The following is a 23,625-nucleotide window of genomic DNA, read 5'->3' on the forward strand; positions in this document are numbered from 1 at the left end:
AACATCTGTGGTCATCAGTCCCCTAGAACATAGAACTACTTAAACCTAACTAACCTCTTGACATCACACACATCTATGCCCGAGGCAGGATTCGAACCTGCGACCGTAGCAGTCACGCGGTTCCGGACTGAAGCGCCTAGAACCGCTCGGCCACCGCGGCCGGTTAAATCATTTGTGGGGTCATGTGCATTTGTTAGTGTGTTTGCCTTGTATCCAGATTGTATTGAGATTGTCGAGATTCTTTCTGATGTTGAATGGAAGTTTATTATTGGGTCTATAATTGATTTGTGCATAACAAAAGCTATGCCAAATTGTTTGGGTTCCTTGTTCAGGTGGACTGCAGGTTTTCCTTTGTAGTTTCTGAAGTTTCCTGAATCAAAATGATTTTCATCAGTAAATCGTGTATCTTGAATCGAAAGGATTTTTATGTGGAATTTTTCAATAGTCTTTGTGAGTTGTTTGAGTTTACCTGCTTTGGAGAATGTGTTTGTGTTGAGAGTTCCTATGAAGTTTTTCAGTTTTTGTCTTAGAGATTTTGAGAAGCGCCGACTCTTCTGCGCATGACGTTCCTGGTCCCCCAGAATCCGATGGCCAGGAAGATCAGTCTAGAGACTGATGCCAGGCGTAGGGTATTTCTTTCCTTTTGTTCTATCAAGCTTATTCAAGTTGAAACTTGTTTTGTGGTGATCTTCTATGAAGATCACATCTTTACGACTTGGTTCTTGAGATCAAGAAGAGCATGGAACAGACGCTGACCACTACCCGCTGGATTCCAGAACAGACGCTAGTGGATTTGGGCTGCCTCTTCCGCCAGTTCCGCCGTACCGATGATCTTCATCTCCGCCTTCACTGCCGTTGAGGTCTTCACCGTGTCCCTGGCAAGGGGCCCTCACGAGGTACTATCACGCGGGCCAGGTGAACCAAGGTTTTTTGTCGACGTCCTCCCCCTCCTCCTTTTTCAACCGGGCTTGGAACCGGCTTCGGCGGAGATTGTGCCCATATATATGAAAGGCAGTGTCCTTACTCGCTGACTCATCATCATCTAACTCAAACCGCTGAGGATCGAAACTTCAAATTTGATGAGGATGTGGTCTTATACTGTAGGCCTCATTTAAGAAGGGGGCGAAATAGGGGATGAGATATTTTTTGAAAATATGTCGCTATTAAGGCAAGTTTGAAGGTAGATCTGCGAAAGTTGGTATGTGATTTCTCGGTCAGAAGTAAGCAAATGCGTATTTCAGAATTTTTGGAAAATTAACCCCTATGAGGATTAAGTAGGGGGTGAAAGTTTTTTAAAAGATAAAACATTAATAAAGAGCCACTAAAGTATTTTTAAAGCTGCATCTATAAAAATTGATATTTGACTCCTCGGTTACAAACAAAAAATATGTTTCAGTGTTTTTGGAAATTCAATAGGCGATGAAATGTGTTACGGAATATTTCATTATGAATGCATTTCTAAAGCTAAAACTCTGAAAATTTGAATACGGCTCATCGATTAGAAATAAAAACTATGTAGGCCCTACTAACTTACAGCATGCTGAAATAATTGTATGTCAACAACTTCTGTTAATCAGTATAATGAAAAAACCGCCAAAGCTGAAAATTTCATTTTTTTTATTGACTCGGTAACTAGTTTCGGGCCAAGACCTATTTTCATGTCGCCGTAACAGAGAGTCAAATTGATATTTCCGAAAATGCAAAAATCATGGCAACAATGTGGAAACGAACAATTTTAGCGGATACAGAGAACTGAAATTTGCTACTTTGGCTGGTTTTTCGCCATACTAAAAAAATATGTTTCATTGTTTTTGGAAATTCAGCTCCTGTGGTAGTAAAGTTGGGGATGAAAGTTTTATGGAATATTTCAATACGCAAGCATTTTTGAAGCTAAAACTCGAAATTTGGAGACGGTGTGGATCTTGCATTGTAGGCATCGTTTAAGAAGCGATTGTTCGAAAAAAAAGGTGTTTCACTGTCCTTGGAAATTCAACTCCTACGGGGGTGAAACAGGGGATGAAAATGTTTGAGAAAATAGTTCGTTATAGTAAAACATTTTTAAAGCTAAATATATGAATATTGGTATTTCACCTCTCAGTTAGATATAAAGAAATATATTTTAGGGGCAGAAAGTTTAGAAGGTGGTGTAATTTGTGAACGACATAAAAATTCGACTTGTGCAGACTATACAGTCAACGCGAGCGAAGCAGCACGCGTTAAGCTTGTCAGTCAATAATGTGCAGAACACCAATCCAAGACGTACGAGCCACGACGCGAAAGTATGGTATAAAGGGAGTAGAGATTTTAGCGCAGCACTAGTCGAAGTGTCTTGCGGCCTCCATCGTTGTGCCACAACAAAATCTTTTTCGTGCTTAAGTTCTCTCTGTAGCTGTTTTAATTCAGCACGTGAGTTTCAGGTGTTTCTGGTGGGACTCCAGTAGCCTCTATATGATGAAACTCACGGGTAGCATCTTAAACTGTTCTAGAGAGCTTTCTACTACACCAGATGAAAATAAGGAAGGAAGATTTGGTTTCAATTCTCTGTTGACGACGAGGTCATTGAAAACGGAGCACAAAATAGGATATAACAATGATGGGCAATGAAATTATTATAAGAACCTCATCGGAATTATTTTAAGATACTGACGGAAGCACAGAAAACGTAAAGCGTGGTAATCGGACGGGATATGAATCGCGCTCCTCTCGCATGCGAGTCCAGGGCACCGATGGCTCCACCACATCGCTCCGTGTGCAGTATGGTGAAAACTGCTCGGAATTAGATTGGCAGGTGCAGGTCACCTGTGCGTGGGGTCTGTCTTAGTTGTGTTCCAAGTGAACTGCAATGGCCTTCTTTGAAATGTAGTGGGAGAGATGGTATGGGCTTGAACCATATCCGGTGGTGAACAGATAATAACAGTGTATCTTTGGAGTTCTCTGAGAAGAGCTGTGAAAACAGATGCTGAACTTTTAAAATGGATAAGAAACAAACACATCGTTAGTCATAAAACTCTTGATAGGCCTGTGACAGATACGATATCGCCTACTTGTGGCATTTCTTATTAGTTAGTTCAAGTTAAGGTTCAGTTAAGAGTAGTTTCAGTCAGGACTGAGTAATATTTCAGACAGACAGCAGTTATGAAAGTAAAATGCCCTGAATTCCAATGGCAATTTCCTCCACAAGTGACAGTCAAATATTCGAAAAGTCGAAACCACAAGGCCGGAGCTCGATTTGAACACAACTCGTCCTCATACTTCTCGACAGAGCAAGCATAAATTTGCGTTTATTACACAGTGCCGGGCAAATAAAAGTGGCCCGGACGAGCGGAAACGATTGGACGTGAATGTATATATATAACCACATCCCTTGATGCGCACGCCACGTGTACGCCTGCCACGTGATCCAAACTGGTTCAGAGCGTAGTGCGGACTGCTGTGTCAGTGAGAGTGCAGCAGTGCAAAGTGGGCGATGGTACTCACAATGGAGCAGCGGGTGCTCGTTGTGAAACTTTGAGCGACAAAAAAATCGTGGAAACGGTGTGTCAGTTGTTTACTAAGTAGTTTAATTGTGTCAAAGTGCCAGCAAAGAGTGCCATGCCAGGCATAGTCCGAAAATAGCGCCAGACAGGTTCTGTTTTTAACGAGTCAAAAAAAAAAGGTTGAAATGGTTCTGAGCACTATGGGACTTAACATCTGAGGTCATCAGTCCCCTAGAACTTAGAACTGCTTGAACCTAACTAACCTAAGGACATCACACACATCCATGCCCGACACAGGATTGGAACCTGCGACCGTAGCGGTCGCGCGGTTCTAGACTGAAGCGACTAGAACCGCTCGGCCTCACCGGCCGGCTTTAACAAGTCAAAACACATTCTGAAACATTCCCGCACACCAGAAAATGTGGGTGCAGTTCACCAGAAAATGATTCAGAGTCCTACCAAGTGAACCCGACGCCTGTCGCAAGGAACCAACATATCATGTCAATCAAGCGGGCAAATACTCCACCTGGACCTGCACACGCGTCCCTACCGACTATATGTTGTTCATGAATTAAAACCAGCAGATGCTCCTCAGCGCCTCAAGTTTTGTGAGTGGCTGTTCACTGAGATAACAATGAATGGCTTGGACATGGATCTGTTCTTTACGTCTGATGGAGTCTGGTTTCATCTGAGTGGTAATGTCAACTCACAGAATTACAGGTTCTGGGCAGCGAAGAATCAGCATAACTTCCACGAAACACAATTGCATGATCAGAAGGTTGGGGTTTGGTGTGCAGTGTCTGCACGCCGCAATACTGGTTCCACCTTTTTTCATCAGACGCTGACTTCGCGCGTTACACTGCCAACATTTTGAAACCATTTGTGGCATCGTTAACGGAGGAGGAAAAGACCTAAAGTTACTTCCAACAGAACGGAGCAACTGCCCATACAGCCGGCCGAACCTTGGAGCACATTTACACAATCTTCACGCCTGACAGAGTTGTTAGCAGATGTTAGTCTGGTCGCGGCCTCAACAGGCCACCCTGGTTTCCTGATCTGTCAGTGTACGATTACTTTGTGTGGGGACTCCTCAAGTCTAAGGAAATCGCAGCAACCCTCATAGTTTTCAAGAACTGCAGCAGAACGTTTCGGATGAGATTGCAGCAATTCCAGCAGTCCAGCTTGGATCCGCCTTCAACAACTCGCTGACCAAGGCCCAAAAGTGTCAAGAGATGAACATCTGCTATAGTGTGATTTGTACTGTATTACCTTCCCTCTGCTATATTTTTTGTTCCCTAGAACTCTGTTGTACGTTCCATTTTTATTTGCCCCACGCTGTACATTATTTTCGCGGAGAATTTGTGGGAAATATCAACTGCTCGGAATCAGATTGACAGGTGCAGGTCACCGGTACTTGGGCTCTGTCTTAGCCGCGTTCAAAGTGAACTGCAATGACCTTCTTTGAAAGGTAGTGGAAGAGATGGTAAAGCATATGCCAGACTGATATTCATTGGAAGAATCCTAAGGAAATGCAATCCGAAAACAAAGGAAGTAGGTTACAGTAAACTAGTTCGCCCACTGATTGAATACTGCTCACCGGTGTGGGATCCGTACCAGATAGGATTGATACAACGGAGAGCAGCGCGCTTCATTACAGGATCATTTAATAATCGCGAAAGCGTTACGGAGATGATAGGTAAACTCCAGTGGAAGACTCTGCAAGAGAGACGCTCAGTAGCTCGGTACGGGTTTTTGTTGAAGTTTCGAGAACATACCTTCACCTTGGAGTCAAGCAGTATATTGCTCCCTCCTACGTATATCTCGCGAAGAGACCATGATGATAAAATCAGAGAGATTAGAGCCCACACAGAGGCATACCGACAATCTTTCTTTCCACGAACAATACGAGACTGTAATACAAGGGAGAACCGATAGAGGTACTCAAAGTACCCTCCACCACACACCGTCAGGTGGCTTGCGGAGTATGGATGTAGATGTAGATGAACTGTAACTTGGACTAAGTAGAGATTTTTGTTATAATCCCGTTACGTTTGATACTGTGTACGGCAGCGATTTAGTTTGGGGATTTTGTTCACGCGAAATTTCGTAACTTTGGGTGGTAATCGGTCTAAAGACGTCTTCAGGAGCGATTAATTTTATTTCAGACGTGTGTTTCCCCGTACATGGCAAACTGTCTCGCAGACGTCTCACCGAGGCAGAGGAGAAGAGAGTTTTGACAACGATTGATTTGCAAGTTATTGGTTCGTCAGCTATGTGTGACAATGATATGGCACACAAAGTGTGTCCGAAGATACGTCCCTGGTCGCCTTGGATCGGGTGGCCCTATAGCTAAAAATTTATCAACCAGGGCACTACCTGGCCCAGGTGGGACGGCAACTGAACGTGCCAAATGCTACCAAATTGCCCTGATTACTTAACAGAGCGTGGCAGCTAGCTAAATGAATTTAAGGCCTCGATTAGTGTTTGATTAATGCAGCAGCGTCACGTTTTCGGTAACAGGATTTAGCGAGGGAAATGCGGTTGCTTATTAAATAAATGTTTTCGTTGTTGGCTTGCATCGAAAATTCCGTTGTCTGTTGGCCGCTGTAAAGTGGTTATTAATGTTACATCGCGTTTGCTGAATTACGTGACACAGTCACTCGGCGACAAAAATTTACAATAATTCAATTTATAGCGTTTAAATACGTGCTGCCGTGGATAATAACTGCTGCTTTATTTTGGCTGCAACGTCTTCATTGTAGCAGACATGCATGCAAAGCACAGATTATCGAGGAACGCTTTTTTCTGTTATTGGTTGTTGATGCCGTGTTGCTTGACTTTTGAAAGGCATTGGGTACACTTCTGCACTGTCGTTTCACTGAAGATAATAAGAACAATCTTCCATATTCACCGTTATGATGGTCAACTGTGGTCCTGAAGAAGACCAAGATGATGTTTCTGGTGTGAAAGAATCAGCCGTCAGCGAAATCTGACGTGCAGGGTACGCCCGACTGCAAGTCTTATCTTGGTCGGAAGTCATTGCAATCTTCGTGGAGGCTCCTTTCATGTATCCCATATCGTGTAGCGAGGGCGTCCCGTCGGGTAGACCGGTCGCCTGGTGCAAGTCTTTTTAGTTGAGTTTCAAGGACAACTCAGTCGCTGTAGAGCGCAGAAAAATGGTCTACCTCAGGGAAGCGTCTTGGCTCCACTTCTCTTCAACATTTATATCAGCGACCAGCCATTGACGCGCGGCACGAGAGATTCTTATTTGCAGATGACCTAGCCCTTGCTTCGCAGAGCTCATGCTTTGAAACAGTGGAAAGAAACCTGACAACTGCACTTAGAACACTGTCAGACTACTACAATCGGAAGCAACTCAGACAAAACCCTTCGAAGACATAAGTGTGTACCTTTCATCTAAGGAACAGGGAGGCTAATCGTGAGCTACATGTTGAATGGTCAGGCATCCAATTGCAGCATCATCACGCCCCTAAATACTTGGGAGTCACTCTCGATAGAACTGTGACATTCAAAACCCACTGCAAGAACACCACAATGAAAAACTGCACTCGAAACAACCTAATTCGCAAACTAGCGGGGACACAGTGGGGCTCGCATCCACAAACTATTCGCTCTTCTGCAATGGCACTGTGCTTTTCTATTGCCGAATATACTTGCCCAGTTTGGTACAGGTCGTCTCATGCCAGACAAGTAGACACTGCTCTCAACGAAACCTGCAGGTTGATCACAGGTTGCTTAAGACCTATCCCAACTGGTAAGCTCTACTGCCTGGCTGGAATAGCGCCACCATGGGCACGCAGGACAGTGGCTGCCAACAAGGTGAGACTGAAAGTGCAACAGGACAGTGCCCATCCACTGCACGGACATAATCCACCACAACAACGGCTGAGCTCGCGAAAGAGCTCCCTGAGGACATCCAAGAAGCCCACTGTTTCACCAGAGATGGCAAGGCTGGAGTTATGGAAGAAGTTGACGTCTCACCTGCGCGGATGGATGCCAGCGGCTGAAAAACTTGGACACAATGAAAGGTGGCTGGTGTGGAAATCTTTCAACACGTTACGATCGGGAGTTGGACAATCCAGAGACAACCTGAAGAGATGGGACTTCATAACGGAAGACACGTCCTGTGATTGTCGACAAAGCACAAACCACAACCCACATGCTTCATGCCCTTTGTGCCCTACATCCTGCACGAAGAATGGTCTCCTGCAAGCCACTCCAAACGACTTGGAGGTTTCAAAGTACTGGGCACATGTAATATAAATACAATTTGTGTGTATATTGATGTGTATGGCTACTGCAGATTTGTATGTTTCTGCCTCGTGAATAAAAAAAAGGATAATCTTGTATCGAACCAGATTTGTGACTAGATTCAAGACTTCTCCACAGACAGAATTCAATGCGCCGTTATAACGTGTCAAAACCTTAGTTTGCAGGGAAATTCCGGAAACGTCGCGCGCGCGCGCGCGCGCTCGCACACACACACACACACACACACACACACACACACACACACACATTGTAATACTAGCGCCATCACAAACCAAAAATGATCGACGGCAGAAGTTATCGATAGTGAAATTGATAATCAATGGGTGAGATAACATTAACTTCGTTTCTCTGTTTTCTTTTTTTTACTAGGGAAAGAGCAGGATTCCAAGCAGAACTAAACAAAACCCAACATTTCTCCCTTTTCAAAAACAGAGGGACAGAGTCAATGTTAAATCACCCGTTGATTACTAATTTCATTATAGATAACTTCTGATGTCGGCCATCTTCGGATTGTGATCATTATAAATAACTTCTGACGTCGGCCGTCTTTGGATTGTGATGCGCTAGTGTTTACAGGTGTGTGTGTGTGTGTGTGGTTGGTGGTAAACTCCTATGGGACCAAACTGCTGAGGTCATCTGGCCCTAGGCTAGGCTTACACTCTACTTGATCTAACTTAAACTAACTTACGCTAAGGACAACACTCACAGCCACGCCAGAGGGAGGACTCGAACCTCCGCCGGGACCAGCCACGCAGTTTATGGCTGCACCACCTTAAGACCGCTCGGCTAATCCCGCGCGGCGTACCTTTTTAACGTATCATCGCTGTTCTCCTACAAAATGGGTTACTAATAAGTTACCGAGAATGGTAAAGAGAAAATCATAGGTGGGCTATTAGCTGGATAGTTCGGTTACTGGAAGGAATGTAGTTTTAGGCAAGTTGTGGAATCCTTGTGAACGGGCGTTTGCGACCTCGGCAGAGTATACGGTCACTCCAGACACTAACAGCCGTGAAACACCTGGGAATAACCGACTTTGGCCTCCTAAACTGGAATGGTCACATAAAACTAGCTATAGGAAAAACAGAAGCCAGGCTGAGGTTAATCGGAAGAATCCTCAGAAAATTAATTTATCTACGAAGAAACTGGCTTAATAACACTGGTTTGAACTGTTCGTGAATACCGTTCATCAATGTAGGACCCATATCGAGTATGATTAATAGAAAAAATAGATTCAAACAAGAGGGGCGCGTTGCGTCACGGACTTGTTCAGAAAACATAAAATTTTCGCTGAGAAGAGCATCAATCTCCAGTGTCAGGCGCTACAAGAGAATCTTTGCACATGATAGAGAAGTTTACTTTTAAAATTCAGAGAGAATACCCTCCAAGGAGAGTCAGGAAACATGTTAAATCCTCCCAAACGCATCTTGCGAAACGACTGTGGCGTGAGAAATTAGAGAAATTCGAGCCCGTCCGATAGCTTACAGGCAGCCGGTCTTCGTACACAACATTCGCGAATGGAACGGGGAAAAGGGAGATGATGTCAAAAGTGTCCTCCACCCCACACCGTAAGGTGGCTCGTGAAGTATGAATGTAGCTGTACCTATATTTCTGTCTGTTATTAGACATGCCTGTGGGAGTATAGATAATTTGATCAAGGGATTACTTGAAAAAGACTCGATATGGTGATGGTGACATGTCTCATCCTAGACAGTCCGTTTCTAGAGTTTTGCACTTTTAGAATATATGTTACTCGAGAAGCAGATGTGTAAGATGAGACATGTAGCCATCACCATATCAGATCTTTTGGAAGTAACCCTTTGGTCAAATTATTCGTACTGCCACAGGCATGTCCATTAACACCAGAAGTTTTAGACATGCCTTCTTACACATTCCGCTTCTCGTGTTTTGCACCTTTACAGTATATGTTAGCTGTCTGTGCTGTTCTTTTTAACACCTGTTTTAGCTTGAAGCATTTCATTGCCTGCGCGTCAGGAGTCGAGTAAATGTAAAGGCCGCAACATCTGCTCGAACTTCTGCGTGCGAGTGGGTAACTTTACACAGAATATGTGACTGTGAACCTTCTGTGTTTGTTTCAGGTGAGACTGAGTATCCAAGACTTACCAACGCTTCCTCTGGTCACATTTTTCCTGTGACGCTGACCATTGTTGCTGCAAATAACGATTCAGGCAAGAAATGTGTAATTTTAATATTGCTTTTTTTATGTCTCGCCATAGTAGTATATAGAGAGAGCGCAGAAATATGTTGTAATAGGGCAAATAGGGAGAACATTTGATATCAGATACAAGGAACACATGAGAACATGGAAATACGGGACAAACCACTCCACTTTTGCAGAACACCTAAGAGAAAATGACCACAAACCAACCACTGGAGAAGATGACATGAGAATAATTAGAATCAACAATAACAAGCACCTTCTGACCATGCAAGAAAATTACCACATGGATAAAAGCAAAGCAGAGGGGAAAATCCTGTTGAATGACCAAGTACACATGCCAAGCAATTCATTATTACACTAATAGATAAAATAATAGAATAATGTTAGCAAAAAGGATAAACATAATAATACTGTCCAATGTAATAATAATAGAACCCAACATCTTTACAAAGTTTCCAGCCACTCGCTGACAGCTAGTAAAGCCGCCCCCCATCCCCCCCCCCCCCAAAAAAAAAGAAAAATCGGCTCTATCCCCCCCCCCCCCCCTCGGCTCACTCATATACACACACACACACACACACACACACATACACACACATCATCGCAGTTTACATCAGAAATAAAAGTTAGTAACGAACATATATTTCCTTAGGTTGGCAACAAATAGGTAAACAAAGAAGACGAAACACTTAATGGAGTCGCAATATTTACGCTGTGAAAAGAAGTGTACGACGAAATGGTTGTATCGAGTGACAAAAGAACGATAGTCCACCACAAAAAAGAGTGAGAAACATGGTGAACAGTGTGTGGATGGCGATAACACAAAGATGTGAATGTATGGCAGTGATAAAAGTGGTAGTGCGACTTCCAGACCAGATGTGAGGAAACGCAGATCAGCAAATCGTAAGTAATTACTTTTTTTACAAAAAATCGCGAAGTGAACTGTTTGATAATCTATAAATAACAAAACTGTATCGTTATAGATCCCGCTGATGATGCCTTAGTACAGGAGAAGGCGAAACGCCTATGGGATAAATAAAGTAACTAGCAGCAGGAGAAGGCAGTTTGATTTGCAAAACAAGTATATAATAGCATTGTGTTTAGAGATCGCTGGTTGGTTAGAATGTTTCAGCTGAAGATAGTTTTAGCCTCAGTTATTAATTTATGTGGGTGCTTTAATAATACGACTATCATTTCTCAGCAAGTCAAAAAACAACGGATCGGCCAATGAAATCCATTCCTTAGCGTACGGACGTGTGAGGATAAAAGTGCCTTTCTGCTCTACTGATATGACTTCAAAAATGTTACTATTATGACGCTTGCTCATTGAGTTTTGGGTCCTAACGTGATTTTTTCTTCATGCTTTTCATCATCCCATCAGTTACAGCTGACAACGCACGTGTGTGGCGGCATCATTGATAACTGATCTATTTTGTTATAGCTAACATCTTTTATTATGGTCTATTGGCGCATTGTTTCCCAATGGCAATCGGTTTCGTTCACTCACAGAAAATCTTGGCTATTTTAAAAAGACATAGTAAGTTTGATCGTCGCTGCGCAATATAAGGGCACATATAAATAAGACAGTGTATGTGATGCCACAAGCAGTTGCAGAGATAAGGCCGTTTCTTGTGTTGTGGATAGAGTACATAAACTACTCATGTAAACAGAATTTAAAAAAAAATCATTCTGTAGATACAGCATGGTGTCCGGGTAATGATCCATTATAGAGACAGAGATTTTACAGACAAATACCAGGGGAGCTGATAGAGAGGAAAAGGGAGTCCCAACTTGGAATATTTGAGAGCAGATATCCGGTTCCATCATTCGCCTTACAACTACGGGAAACCGCTGGTACAACTTGGTCAGAATCGGGGAATGGGAACTGTTTTAATTTAATTCTGGGACACATGTCCGATAAAAGTTGTATTTGTTTATTTGTAAAACGGGGGTAAGTCGATCACTCGTTCGACACGCACGTATCTATGCCGCTGCCGTACACAGAATAAAATAGCAAGATTTATAAAGAATTATCAAGATTTAATGCAGTGCTATATATGTGTGGTACATCAAGAAGATGAAGTCGTTATGCTTCAGGCAAAGCACCTTGGGAGATAAAATTGTGAGCAGTATAAAGAGTTAAAATTACAACAGAAAAGAACCTTTCACTTCACCCTGCGGACGTAGTTTGCATCTGTGTTTTGAATGTGCTTCCCTGTACGTGTATTCCATGAGAGGGCGCCGCTTTTCATGACTGAGTAAGACGTACAGGCAATACAGTACAGTAAAGTATGGCAAGCGGTTAAGAGCTTCGCTGTTGGGGCAGCTCTCGTCGTCGCTGGGCTGGTCACGTCGGCCGGTGCAGTGCTTACTATAAAGTTCAAAAAATTGTTCATCTGAAACAAGGTTTTTGCATCTATAATTTTGTCTGCTTCTTCTGCGAGATGCCATAAAACTGTAAGCTTCTCCATTGTCCCATCGGTTTTCAGACTTGCAGCCGGACGATGTCAGCATCTGTCCATGATATATATTCAGGTGAGTTTCACAGTGTATCTTACAGTGTGAAACTCAGCCGAAGACGGCTGAGTGATTTTCAGCGTAATGTCGCGGTAAGATGTAGACGTCAACCGGATGCAACTCGAAGCCTCATGGAATACTAATTACGCCAGGAAAAGTTCAGGACTATTCCCCATTATTTGAGGAAGCGACTCTTGGGGCTGTGTGAAGCACTCCTCTCTGCTGCCTTTAATCATTAACACAACAAAAAATGTTTTTTAATTGTTCGAAACCAGTTACCATTGTGAAAAATGCGATAGTAGACTGATAAAACACTGAAATGACACAGCTGCCGCGGATCTTGTCCACCGCACAGTGTTGCATGCTCTGATAAGATTCAATTTTCGTACAGTTCGAGCGCATTGTTTAAGATGCAATGTTCAATCGCTGCCTGGGTCCATAACTTGAAATTTTCCTTATGCTAGTTTGTCGAAATGCCAGAATGGTTCCTTTGAGAATTATGCAGGTGTTTTTTTCTTCCCCATACGATGTTAGTTTGCTTTTGTTGTTCTACAACTGTTACGATGATTGCGATGCACAGAATTCGACAGGATAATTAACTCCTTCATGCAGTGGCCTTTCGTGTGGCAATCAATCCCTTACCGAGCGAAGTTACGCAGTAGAAAGTACATACGTTCCATCGTTTCGCTGAATGACTTAAGGCAAGTAAAATGAAATTAATGTGTGGTTTTATTGGCTGCGAGACCCCTTTGAAAGAGCGGGACCGAGTTTCTTCCCCAACTTACCGTAATCCGAGCTCGTGCACCGCCTGTAATGACCAGAGCTGGGATTTTCATACACGATAAACTATGAATAGTATATCCATGCTCCTGTGCACTAAAAATCTGGTAAATATTCCCTAAAAACTTTAATATATGCAAAAAATTAACATTATTTCAACTTTTCGTTCCGAAATTGTTCCAGGAACGTTACAAATTCTACATTATTTAACTTGTTGAAAGGGAACTTGGCTGAAACTGACACTTTACAGATATCTTTTGAAAAATTATCATCATCATTTCCACCCCTGCTTGAAGTAAATTTTTGCTGGTAAGATTGTTTGGATCTTGGAGACATTTTTATTGACAGTAATTGTATGAGCAGCTGTTTTTAAATGTTGTGTAATGCGGATTTTTTTTTGGCAGGGCACCTATGACAGTGGTGTAAAAATAGAGAGAGTTTATCTTGGTTAAATAAAAAGAACAGTCACTAACTCGAAACTCGCATTGATATATTTAAATATGCAGGAAAAACAAAAATAAAACGTAGCCTACTTCCATTTGTTGCTAGAATAAGGCTTCCGTTAATCCATTGTCGAAGCAAATAAGCTTTACTGCTCTTCATCTTGTGCGCTGCAATATTTTCTCTCTTCCTGGTCACACTTGAGGAATTAACAAGGAACAGCACACTACTTACAAATTTAAAAGTTAACTGAAATGGCACTTTTTAATTGTTGGAAACGTTGTCGTCGTGGTAGAGGGCTTCGTTTGTAACATATTGCAAACCATATCGAATTTTATGTTGCGACGGGCGCACCGAACTGTATAGATCTGCCTCATGACCATAAAATGCTGTTTACTTTATGCTGAGTGCTGAGCGGCGTTATTTTATGTACTACTAGCTGAGAAACCCGACTTTGCCTCGGCATTGCTTTTTCTAGTTTTTTATTGGAAACGTAAAAAAAAAGAGCTGTGTTTGTAGCGAATTACCGAAAAAAATAGCATTTCCATGTATTCATGATAACATCTTTGAAATTACGAAACAGTCGTATAAAGAAATATGCACAACGTACAAATGTGTAAGTACAGTATCCAAATTAAGAAACATGGTCCCGGACAATTTCTGCATGCTGGACGCAGATGTTACGCTTGTCTACAACGCGATTCTGTAAACGTCTCTATGACAACGCCTTAACTTTGCTGGCGGTTAGATTTTGAAAAGTGTTGTTTTCGACACAGGGAGCGCGTGAAGTCGTTTCTCCATGACAGAGTTGTTATTCTGTTTACTCGAGTGATGACTCTTTAGCTCTCTGTGGTGTCTGACAAACTGTAGTTCTTTACGGGAGAATACTTGAGTCGAATTTCTGCTCCTGGCTAATGAGCAAACAGAAATCTAGACTCGTATTCTGTCTTGTACTGAGGTAATTTCAGCCCTGGGAGTTTGAAAACGGCGTACTGTGTCCCTTGTGTAGACGGAGAATTGCAGGTACGCCACGTACGTATTTCATCTGCACACATTTTGTCCACTGAGATTTTTCTGAAAATACTGATCAGAGTGAAGGTCTTCCATTTTTCACAGCTAAATAGTATCAGCCAACTTTGTGCCCATGTAATAGCGGGAAGCACGATCTGCAGCAAGTGAAACATACGTTCCGCCAATCTCGAAATTACATGTAGGGTCGAATCTGATATTGTGTACTTGATATTTATACCATTTCTTACACTCTACAAGTTTTTTGAGAATAAATAATTTACAGTGTCCACATTTTGATTCATTCTAGTAGGTTCCTGGTAGGAATACTTGGTCAGATATACTAAACTGAAGTAAAACCGCAACACGATAGTTCGGTTTTTGGAAAGCTCAAGGTGTAGTTTGGAAGTGACAGGGTCATCTATCTTAATCATTTGAAGGCCTAAGAATTCCATTGCAGAGACAGAATTAGGCAACCATACATACACACACCATATGTCACAAACAGCGCGGGGGTTTGCGCGGGATTAGCCGAGCGGTCTTAGGCGCTGCAGTCGTGGACTGTGTGGCTGGTCCCGGCGAAGGTTCGAGTCCTCCCTCGGGCATGGGTGTGTGTGTTTGTCCTTAAGGTAATTTAGGTTAAGTAGTGTGTCAGGTTAGGGACTGATGACCTTAGCAGATAAGTCCCATGAGATTTCACACACACAGCACGGGGGTTTACAGTGGAAAAATATCGGAAACAAGTATGAGTCGGTAATATTGTTAAGAGAATACTTATGTATTGCAAAACTGATTTTCTGCAGCTATATGATCCGATTATTTTATATGGAAAGGATTTTCTTTTGCCAGTTTCCGTCACTGCTGATGTAAAATAGATTGAATTCTGCGAACATTTGCTGAGATTGCAACTGGGATAGTAAAAAACCTAGAAAGGTTTTTCGTAGCATCATTAGTAATCAACTTGTTTACCCACTGCACAGCGATACTGAATTTAGAAACATCTATTTAGTGTGGGCTGAATATCAATAAAAAGACGACAGAATCCATCTGGTGGCGATGTTCTGTGCATGAATACGCAAGCCTTCCATTCTGAGCCAGCCGTGCTGCCTGCTAACTTGAAGCCCTTGGAGTGCATGTGGCTCATTATTATTGATCGGTTTTAGCTATACCTTCCACTGAGTAACGAGGTCAAGGCCTTTCCGAATGCTGATCCTCAGTGAAATGTACGAATGAAATGGGATTCGTGCTGCTGTCGTAGATGCTTTAGTTTTTCTCACATTTGTCGACTTACAAAAGGTACATTACATGATCTACTTATTCCAAAGTCCTGCTGATCTCTGAATATCTGCACTGTAACCTCAGCTCAAATGACTACCTAACGTTTCCACTGCTACTGCTGGAAACATCATAATGACATATGAAGATTGATTGTTAAGATTCTCTCACTTTTATCTGATATGATACAACGTTGTTCAGACAGTACGCTCTTATTTACAGTGAGAGGAGAAGCATACTGTTGTATTAAAATGTTTATGTATCGCTCACAAAATAAGCGATACAGACAGAAACACAATTGGCGCCCAATCAGATGGATAGAGGAAAATTTACACTACTTCCACACTTTTAAGAAATGATAGGAAATGGAGGTAATAGTGAAACTTCAAATTTGTGAACACTACAGACAAATAATAGTACGACAGTCTTGAATTAAATGCGTCGTAGTGAATCCGATATTTTGTCATTTGTTTTTTCTCTATGTATAAACAGTAGTTATAAGAAATGGAGTTTGTATAATAGCATAGTAGGTATTTCACGAAACAGATTATGTTATGACGTAATGAAACAACTTAAAACTTTTTGTGAATGGGTCACTCAAACCATGAACTTTGGTGTCGATGGGTAGTGTTCTTGACAATTGAGCTGGCAACGAATGGCTAAAGGTCCTCTCCCACAGATTTTATTCTGCCAGTATCTCCAGAACTGAACAAAACTGACGCTTCAGGGACGGGTCTTCGGGCCTGCGGGTGTACCTGGGCACTTCAATAGGCAATAGCATTGCCCCAAAAGACAAGGTTCCTTCTTCGAATCCCGCTATGGCACAGTGCATTTATCTGTCAGGAATTTTCTAAACAACGCACGTTCTGCTTCAGAGTGAAGGATTCATTCTAGAAACGTAATATAAGATTGATCTCTTTAAATGACTATAATTATAGAGGTAAATCTGCAGACCCATTGTCGCGGGCAACAATTTCAGTATCGTCTACAGCTTCCTTTTGTTGTAATTCAATCATGTGTAAGGAGGGCACAGGAGTTTATGTCATTTAGGAATGTAATGTTTCAAGGTACTTTCACATGATGTTGCAATTGGTCAAGTTATGTCAAAGGTAATTAAAAACAAACCTGGCCTTATCCATGCATGTACTACAAATACATAGGGAGGACAGGTGTAGTGACTGTACTGGTGATGGGAGATGAACAATATTGTGGAGACTGCCTCAGTAATGCATAATTTGTGCGCATGGGAATTACCTTGCAGATAGAATACATCTCCTAGACGCTGTAAGAACAGCTACAGAACAGACTGTATTAGGTTCTGGATATACTCTGGGGTGACGAAAGGCCTGGAATACCTCGTGATGTCATGTTGGACCTCTATTTGCGTGGCGTAGTGCAGGATCTCGATTTGGTATGGACTCAACAAGTCGTTGGAAGTGCAGTGCAGAAATATTGAGCCTTGCTGCATAGTGTTATTGGTGCAGGATTTTGTGCACTAAGTGACCCATCAATTATGTCCCATAAATGTTTGATGGGATTCTTGCTGGACGAACTGGGTGACCAGGTCATTGTTCTGTGAACAATTGTGGCCCTGTGACATGGCGCATTGTCATCCATAAAAATTCCATCGCTGTTAGGGAACAAAGTCCATGAATGGCTACAGATGGTCTCCAATAACCACTGCCAGTCAGAGACTGGTTCAGTTGGCAACTACCATTCCACGTCCAAAGTCTGTTGATTCCTACTTTGCAGCCATAATCACGTCGGAAACACGTCTTGTTGGAAACAAACTTATTGCAGTCATTCATGGTACTTGTTGTTAACAACAGTAATGCCTGCTAAACCCTTCGGCTTCAGGCTTGCATGCATTACTGCTCGTTTCTGGCTGTGTAGGTTTACTAGTGAAGAAGTGATCGCCATGCATTTCGCTAAATGCCGTGCAAGAGCAGCACAATGGCGCTACGCTGAGCTGTTCCCATTTTTTTAAATCCAAACGTTGCCATCTCCAAGCAACTGGATCCTTCCTTCTTACACTCGAAGACACTTGCATATTACAGTGCTTTTCGTTGTCCTGAACGTACTGTCACATAAATCCGGCCGAAGTGGCCGAGCGGTTCTATGCGCTACAGTCTGGAACCGCGCGACCGCTACGGTCGGGGTTCGAATCCTGCCTCGGGCATGGATGTGTGTGATGTTCTTAGGTTAGTTAGGTTTAAGTAGTTCTAAGTTTTAGGGGACTGATGACCTCAGCTGTTAAGTCCCATAGTGCTCAGAGCCATTTTATTGTCACATAAGCAAAAGTAAATGCCGTAACAAACCGTATAAATCGTAATTACATTTTTACGGAACAACCTCCGAAATATTATAGGTAGATTTGGAGTTCATCTTATGTATGTAGATGCCGAATCCGTCTTGCTGATGACCCTGAAATTTCAACACTCCCTTTGCTTAATCAAGACCGTTCACAGAACCTATTGGTGACCTAACGTCTGAACTGGGCGAGGTTGGCGGTGGAGACACATATGCCCGCCGTACTTCGCTGTTGGTACATGTGAAACGTCCCCTTAGAAAAATTATACATGACTGTGCTTAAACTGACACACAATATTTTTTAGCGCAACGCAATCTGACTTTCAATAATCCCTACAAGAGAATGGCCCTGACTAAATTAACCTATACGTTTCACAAATCACTAACCTCACAAAAATCTTCGTTACTCGAACTACCGCAATACAGCGAGCGCCACTACTGCCAGCTAAATAAAAGATTCAAACTACTGAAGGCACTAACTACTGATAGGCATAGTTAGCAAAAGAAAGATTTTGATAGAGAACAAACATTGTATTTACCTTAATAGTGTTCAAAAGTCATAATATATCTATCAGTCCATGATATCCAATATTACAAATTTACTCTTTCTGATGGACACACGTCCAGATCGTCCGCTCTCAAAATTCTGCCATCTCTCTCCCCACATCCACCACTGCTGGTGGCTCACCTCCAACTGCGCAACGCTACGCGCTGTTAACATCCAGCTGCCCAACACTACAATAGCAAACAACAATGCAAACCAACCACAGACTGCACACAGCACAGCCAGTGATTTTCATACAGAGCGCTACGTGGCGTTACCAATAAAAAAACCTAAACAGCCTACTTACACGTGAAATACACTGACCTGCAACTTGCACATGATGATGTCCCCTCTGCACAGCAGAAGCTCTGGCCATGGATTCGCTAGACTCCGGATCTGGATTAGTGGCTTGATGGTGTAGTGAGTGGTAGAATAATAACACGCTCCTTTTTTGAAAGGATGCCTGTTTTAATTCTAGTAATTTCCTGTGTGGTGATTTGCAATAAACACATTTACGCAATCACATTGTCATCCATGTGCGCCATACGCAGATACAACGGTCTTACATTTGTGTATCGCACCAAAACAATGACACTTACATTTAACGATCTCTAAAAAGTGCCGCAATTTAGCTGACACGGGGTATTCTACGGTGACCATCGGTCTCTACGCCCGACACGTAACCGTTCACCTCATCCGTCCATTTCCGATTTTAGCTTTTTTTCCCTTGACACAGTGTACGATTGTGCTTCCTTGTGTTTTAGGACACTCAGAGCCCTTCATTTGGTTGCCTATATAGATGTTGCCTTCTGGGGTGGACCAGTGGCAGTCTTCTTACGTGGCTGATGTAATGCCATAACACCGGAGACGCTATGCAGAACACACTCATTTCCGCAGTTTATTTACCCCCTCTCTCACACACAATCCAGTGGCAGCATTTTGCCCAACATCACGTAATCTTACATATCACTCATTGAGTACCCCCCCCCCCCCTCCCTCTACTCCCCGTCAACATAATCATTATAAAGTGTGTCAAGAATATCGACAGTGAACTATCGTAGTGTACGTTCAAGATACAACACCGCTGAGGTCATCCTGTCACTGATCATCGTTGGCCTTCTCTCTACGTTCGTAGCATAAAGCTAACTTCGCCTACGCAGAGATATTCTGTCAGATATTTTCCACCTCCAGCAACAGGACACGGGCACAGCTGCGCAATGCAGCTGGCACTGGTGCCGTTGTTATAGCAGCTCGGGCCATTCATCTGAGTTATATACTTCTACTCTGCAAGCGATGGTACGAACCGCAATGCATCGTGTTGTGTAGTCGTGTGCTGCACAGTTAATACAGGGACCCGATAGAGCCAGCCCAGCTTAATGCTAATTTGAAACGTGTAGCAAGTTAACTGCAGTGAACTCAAGTTGTTTGTCAAGCGAAATTGAACTGCTCCGCGACAGAGGTTGGGTGGGTGGTTGTAGCCGGGAGATTTACGAAGTATTACGGTTTCTCGTATGTATCACAAGGATTAATCGCTCTTAGTTTTAGAAACGCAGCGACTGTGTAACAAGAGATCAGCAGCCTCGTGAAAAGGTCCAATTTCTCAGTGTTCTTACTGATTGAGAAAAAGAAAAACATTATGTATTTCGTCTTTGCGACTGCTTCATTTCAAGGATAGCCTCTATTCGTTACATGTTAGTAGGTGTGCTTCATGGTGTCTATTTAACAGCTGAAGAGTCCACTTTTCTTAATTACAATAGCGCGTTTTTCATTTACTTTTAATAATAGTTGAGAAGAAATTTATGTCGTAATTGAACAAAGCACTTTATAATGATTGTGTTGAAAGGGGGTACTCAATGAGTGATACGTAAGATTACGCAATGCTGGGCAATATGCTGCACGAATACAAACCATGGAGAAACAGTATAGTACACAAGAAATCAATTACACACCTCTAACGGGAACGAAGCTGTCATCAACCCGAAACTTGGTTTTAACACTGCGGTGCTGCGGTAGTCGTGGTACTGAAAATGGTCTCCGCTTCGCTTCCTTTCACTTGAGACCAGCTTACAGGAGTAACTAAAGCTGGAATTAAATGGCCGGCCGTAGTGACCGAGCGGTTCTAGGCGCTACAGTCTGGAACCGCGCGACCGCTAAGGTCGCAGGTTCGAATCCTGCCTCGGGCGTGGATGTGTGTGATGTCCTTAGGTTAGTTAGGTTTACGTAGTTTTAAGTTCTAGGGGACTGATGACCTCAGAAGTTAAGTCCCATAGTGCTCAGAGCCATTTGAACCATTTTTGGAATTAAATCCATGGTGTAGCGTGATGATAAACAAATCGATGATGACACAGGTGGAAGTCGCATTAAATGCCAGAAAATATCCAAGGACCAACGTAAATTTTGCAAACGTGTACAGCCAGAAAGTTAGATAGGCCCCACAGTGCTTTACTAGGTTTTTTTTATATAGGGACTAGTACGACTTCACTTTTTTTCAACTTGCCGATATGTCAGAAATACAGTGATTGAAATATAATACTATCTGCTCTTTATACAATCAAAGATGTAGTTCAGGGGCAGAGAATTTTACTGGACTGGGGCTGGAGAGTGCGTTTCATGAACATTTTACACGAAAAATCGGTAGGCTGGGCAACTAAAAGCGAATAGGATTCTTCTAACTCGAGGAAGCACATCAGCTCCAATATAATCACTGAACAAAGCGACCGAAGGCCTTTAAAGAGACGCTGAGCTACGCCGTTTTAGCACTACCAATAATTCCTTGCTGTTATGTACATGAAGAATCTATGATGTCTCTATCACATTCGGTAAATTGGTGAACATGGATCATACAATGCAACGTGTTGGGCTATCCGTTGTATGAAATTCTCCACAGATCGCATCATCTCAATCCTGGTAGCGAATGCATAATCCTGTTACAATAGTTTCGGAAACATTTAAGGTGTAGCATAAATAGACGTTGTCGTTAAAGCATCTGTTAGCTTGTTTGTTAAATTGAGGTATTGCGGCATGGTCGATTCTCTCGGAGGTTTGTAGTTAGTGTTCGCTGCTACATCTACATCTTCATAATGTACATCCTCCACAAATCATTGCATAGTGCATAGCAGAGGTAATATTATACACTACCATCGGTTTTCGTTTCTACTCACTTCGCGCATTGAGCGAGGGGAACGTGACTGTATGTTTCTGTATGCGCGCTAGTGTCTCTTATTTTATTCTCAAGATCCCTATGCGACGTATACAATGGTGGCAACGTAACATTCGCACACTGTTAATCTAAATTTACTCAGGAGGGTTTCGCGAGAACTACATCGACTTTCTTCGAACGATTCCTGTTTAAGTTCCCTGAGAATTCCTGCTACACTTTCGTATAGGCTATACCCCCTTTTTGCGATCCTAGAAGCGCTTCTCTGACCCTCATCACATCATTAAGTAGCAGCAATCGACTCCTGCCTGTTATCCGGTAGGTGGCAATGATTATACTGCAGCGTTCTCACTACAAACGTGTGCTTATTAATTTTATTTCATCGATTACATAAATTGGGATTAGGCAACATGGAGCTACAAATTTCTACAGTTATAATGAAAACCGTAGTACATGCAAGTATATACGAGGGTTGTTCTACAAAACCGCCCCGATGTTTTTTTTACAGCCGTTAATATAAACGCAAGAAAACGTCCTACTACCCGCTTCAAACGTAATGTTTCTTCTGCACGTGTGCGGAGTTTTGAACAATTCCGGCATATGTCAGAACCCAAGTGAATCATTAAAATAGCTTCTACGCAAGACACTTGTTACAAGCAGCGTGGTATAGTTGAATTCTTGGTTTCGGGAGCATTCATAAACATTTGTAAGCAACGTATGGTAAAGATGCAATTGATAGGAGAACTGTTAGACCATGGGTGAAGAGAATTAAATTCAGAGATCTAATCTGCCACATTCGAGACGTCCTGTGAGACGGCTACTGTTCCAACACGGTGAATCGTGCGTATGCTATTATTGACGCATCGCAACTCGACATTTGGCTCTGCAGCTATAGATGAGAGATAGAACTATGTATGCAATGAATGAGACTTTTGGATATTCAAAGAGTTTGCTCAAGATGAGTCCCACGAATGCTCCTAACAGACCGGAAGATTGAAAGAATATCAATTTTTTCCGAAGTGATGGAGCTGTTTGACTCCAATGGAGAGGCCCGCATCTCGTGGTCATGCGGTAGCGTTCTAGCTTCCCACGCCCGGGTTTCCGGGTTCGATTCCCGGCGGGGTCAGGGATTTTCTCTGCCTCGTGATGGCTGGGTGTTGTGTGATGTCCTTAGGTTAGTTAGGTTTAAGTAGTTCTAAGTTCTAGGGGACTGATGACCATAGATGTTAAGTCCCATAGTGCTCAGAGCCAATCCAATGGAGAGGCTTTTCTGTCACAAATCGTTACAGGTGACGAAACGATGGTGCATCAATTTCAGCCGGAAAGAAAAAGGTACTCACTGGAATGGCCCCACTCGCGATTACCAATAAGGAAATTAAAGGCAGTTCCCTCTGTGGGCAAAATCATGACGACAGTCTTTTGGGATAGCGATGGTGCTATTCTCGTGGATGTTTTGCCGAAAGATTCTGCCATTAATTCAGAGGCACATGTGAAGACTCTGAATAAACCCAGTCACCGTTTCCGATTTGTTCGGTCTCACAATAATTCAAAAGAAATCTTCCTCAAATACGATCATGCACTCCCACACACACGTGTCATAAAACCCGGTAACACATGGCCAGACTGGATCAGACATCACGGCCTG

At 42.7% G+C, this 23,625-nt stretch overlaps 1 protein-coding gene across 1 annotated transcript in view; it reads left to right on the plus strand.

The window, feature by feature from the left end:
* Positions 1-10,952, plus strand: part of LOC126427820 (uncharacterized) — a 328,244-nt gene extending 317,292 nt beyond the window's left edge. The window contains exons 5-6 of the mRNA XM_050089782.1: positions 9,866-9,966; positions 10,932-10,952. Coding sequence (XP_049945739.1) covers positions 9,866-9,966; positions 10,932-10,952 — 122 coding nt within the window. The remainder of the gene's footprint in view (positions 1-9,865; positions 9,967-10,931) is intronic.
* The last annotated feature ends 12,673 nt before the right edge of the window (positions 10,953-23,625 follow it).

This window comes from Schistocerca serialis, chromosome 1, assembly GCF_023864345.2.
Source record: "Schistocerca serialis cubense isolate TAMUIC-IGC-003099 chromosome 1, iqSchSeri2.2, whole genome shotgun sequence".
Classification (NCBI taxonomy): Eukaryota; Metazoa; Arthropoda; class Insecta; order Orthoptera; family Acrididae; genus Schistocerca; species Schistocerca serialis.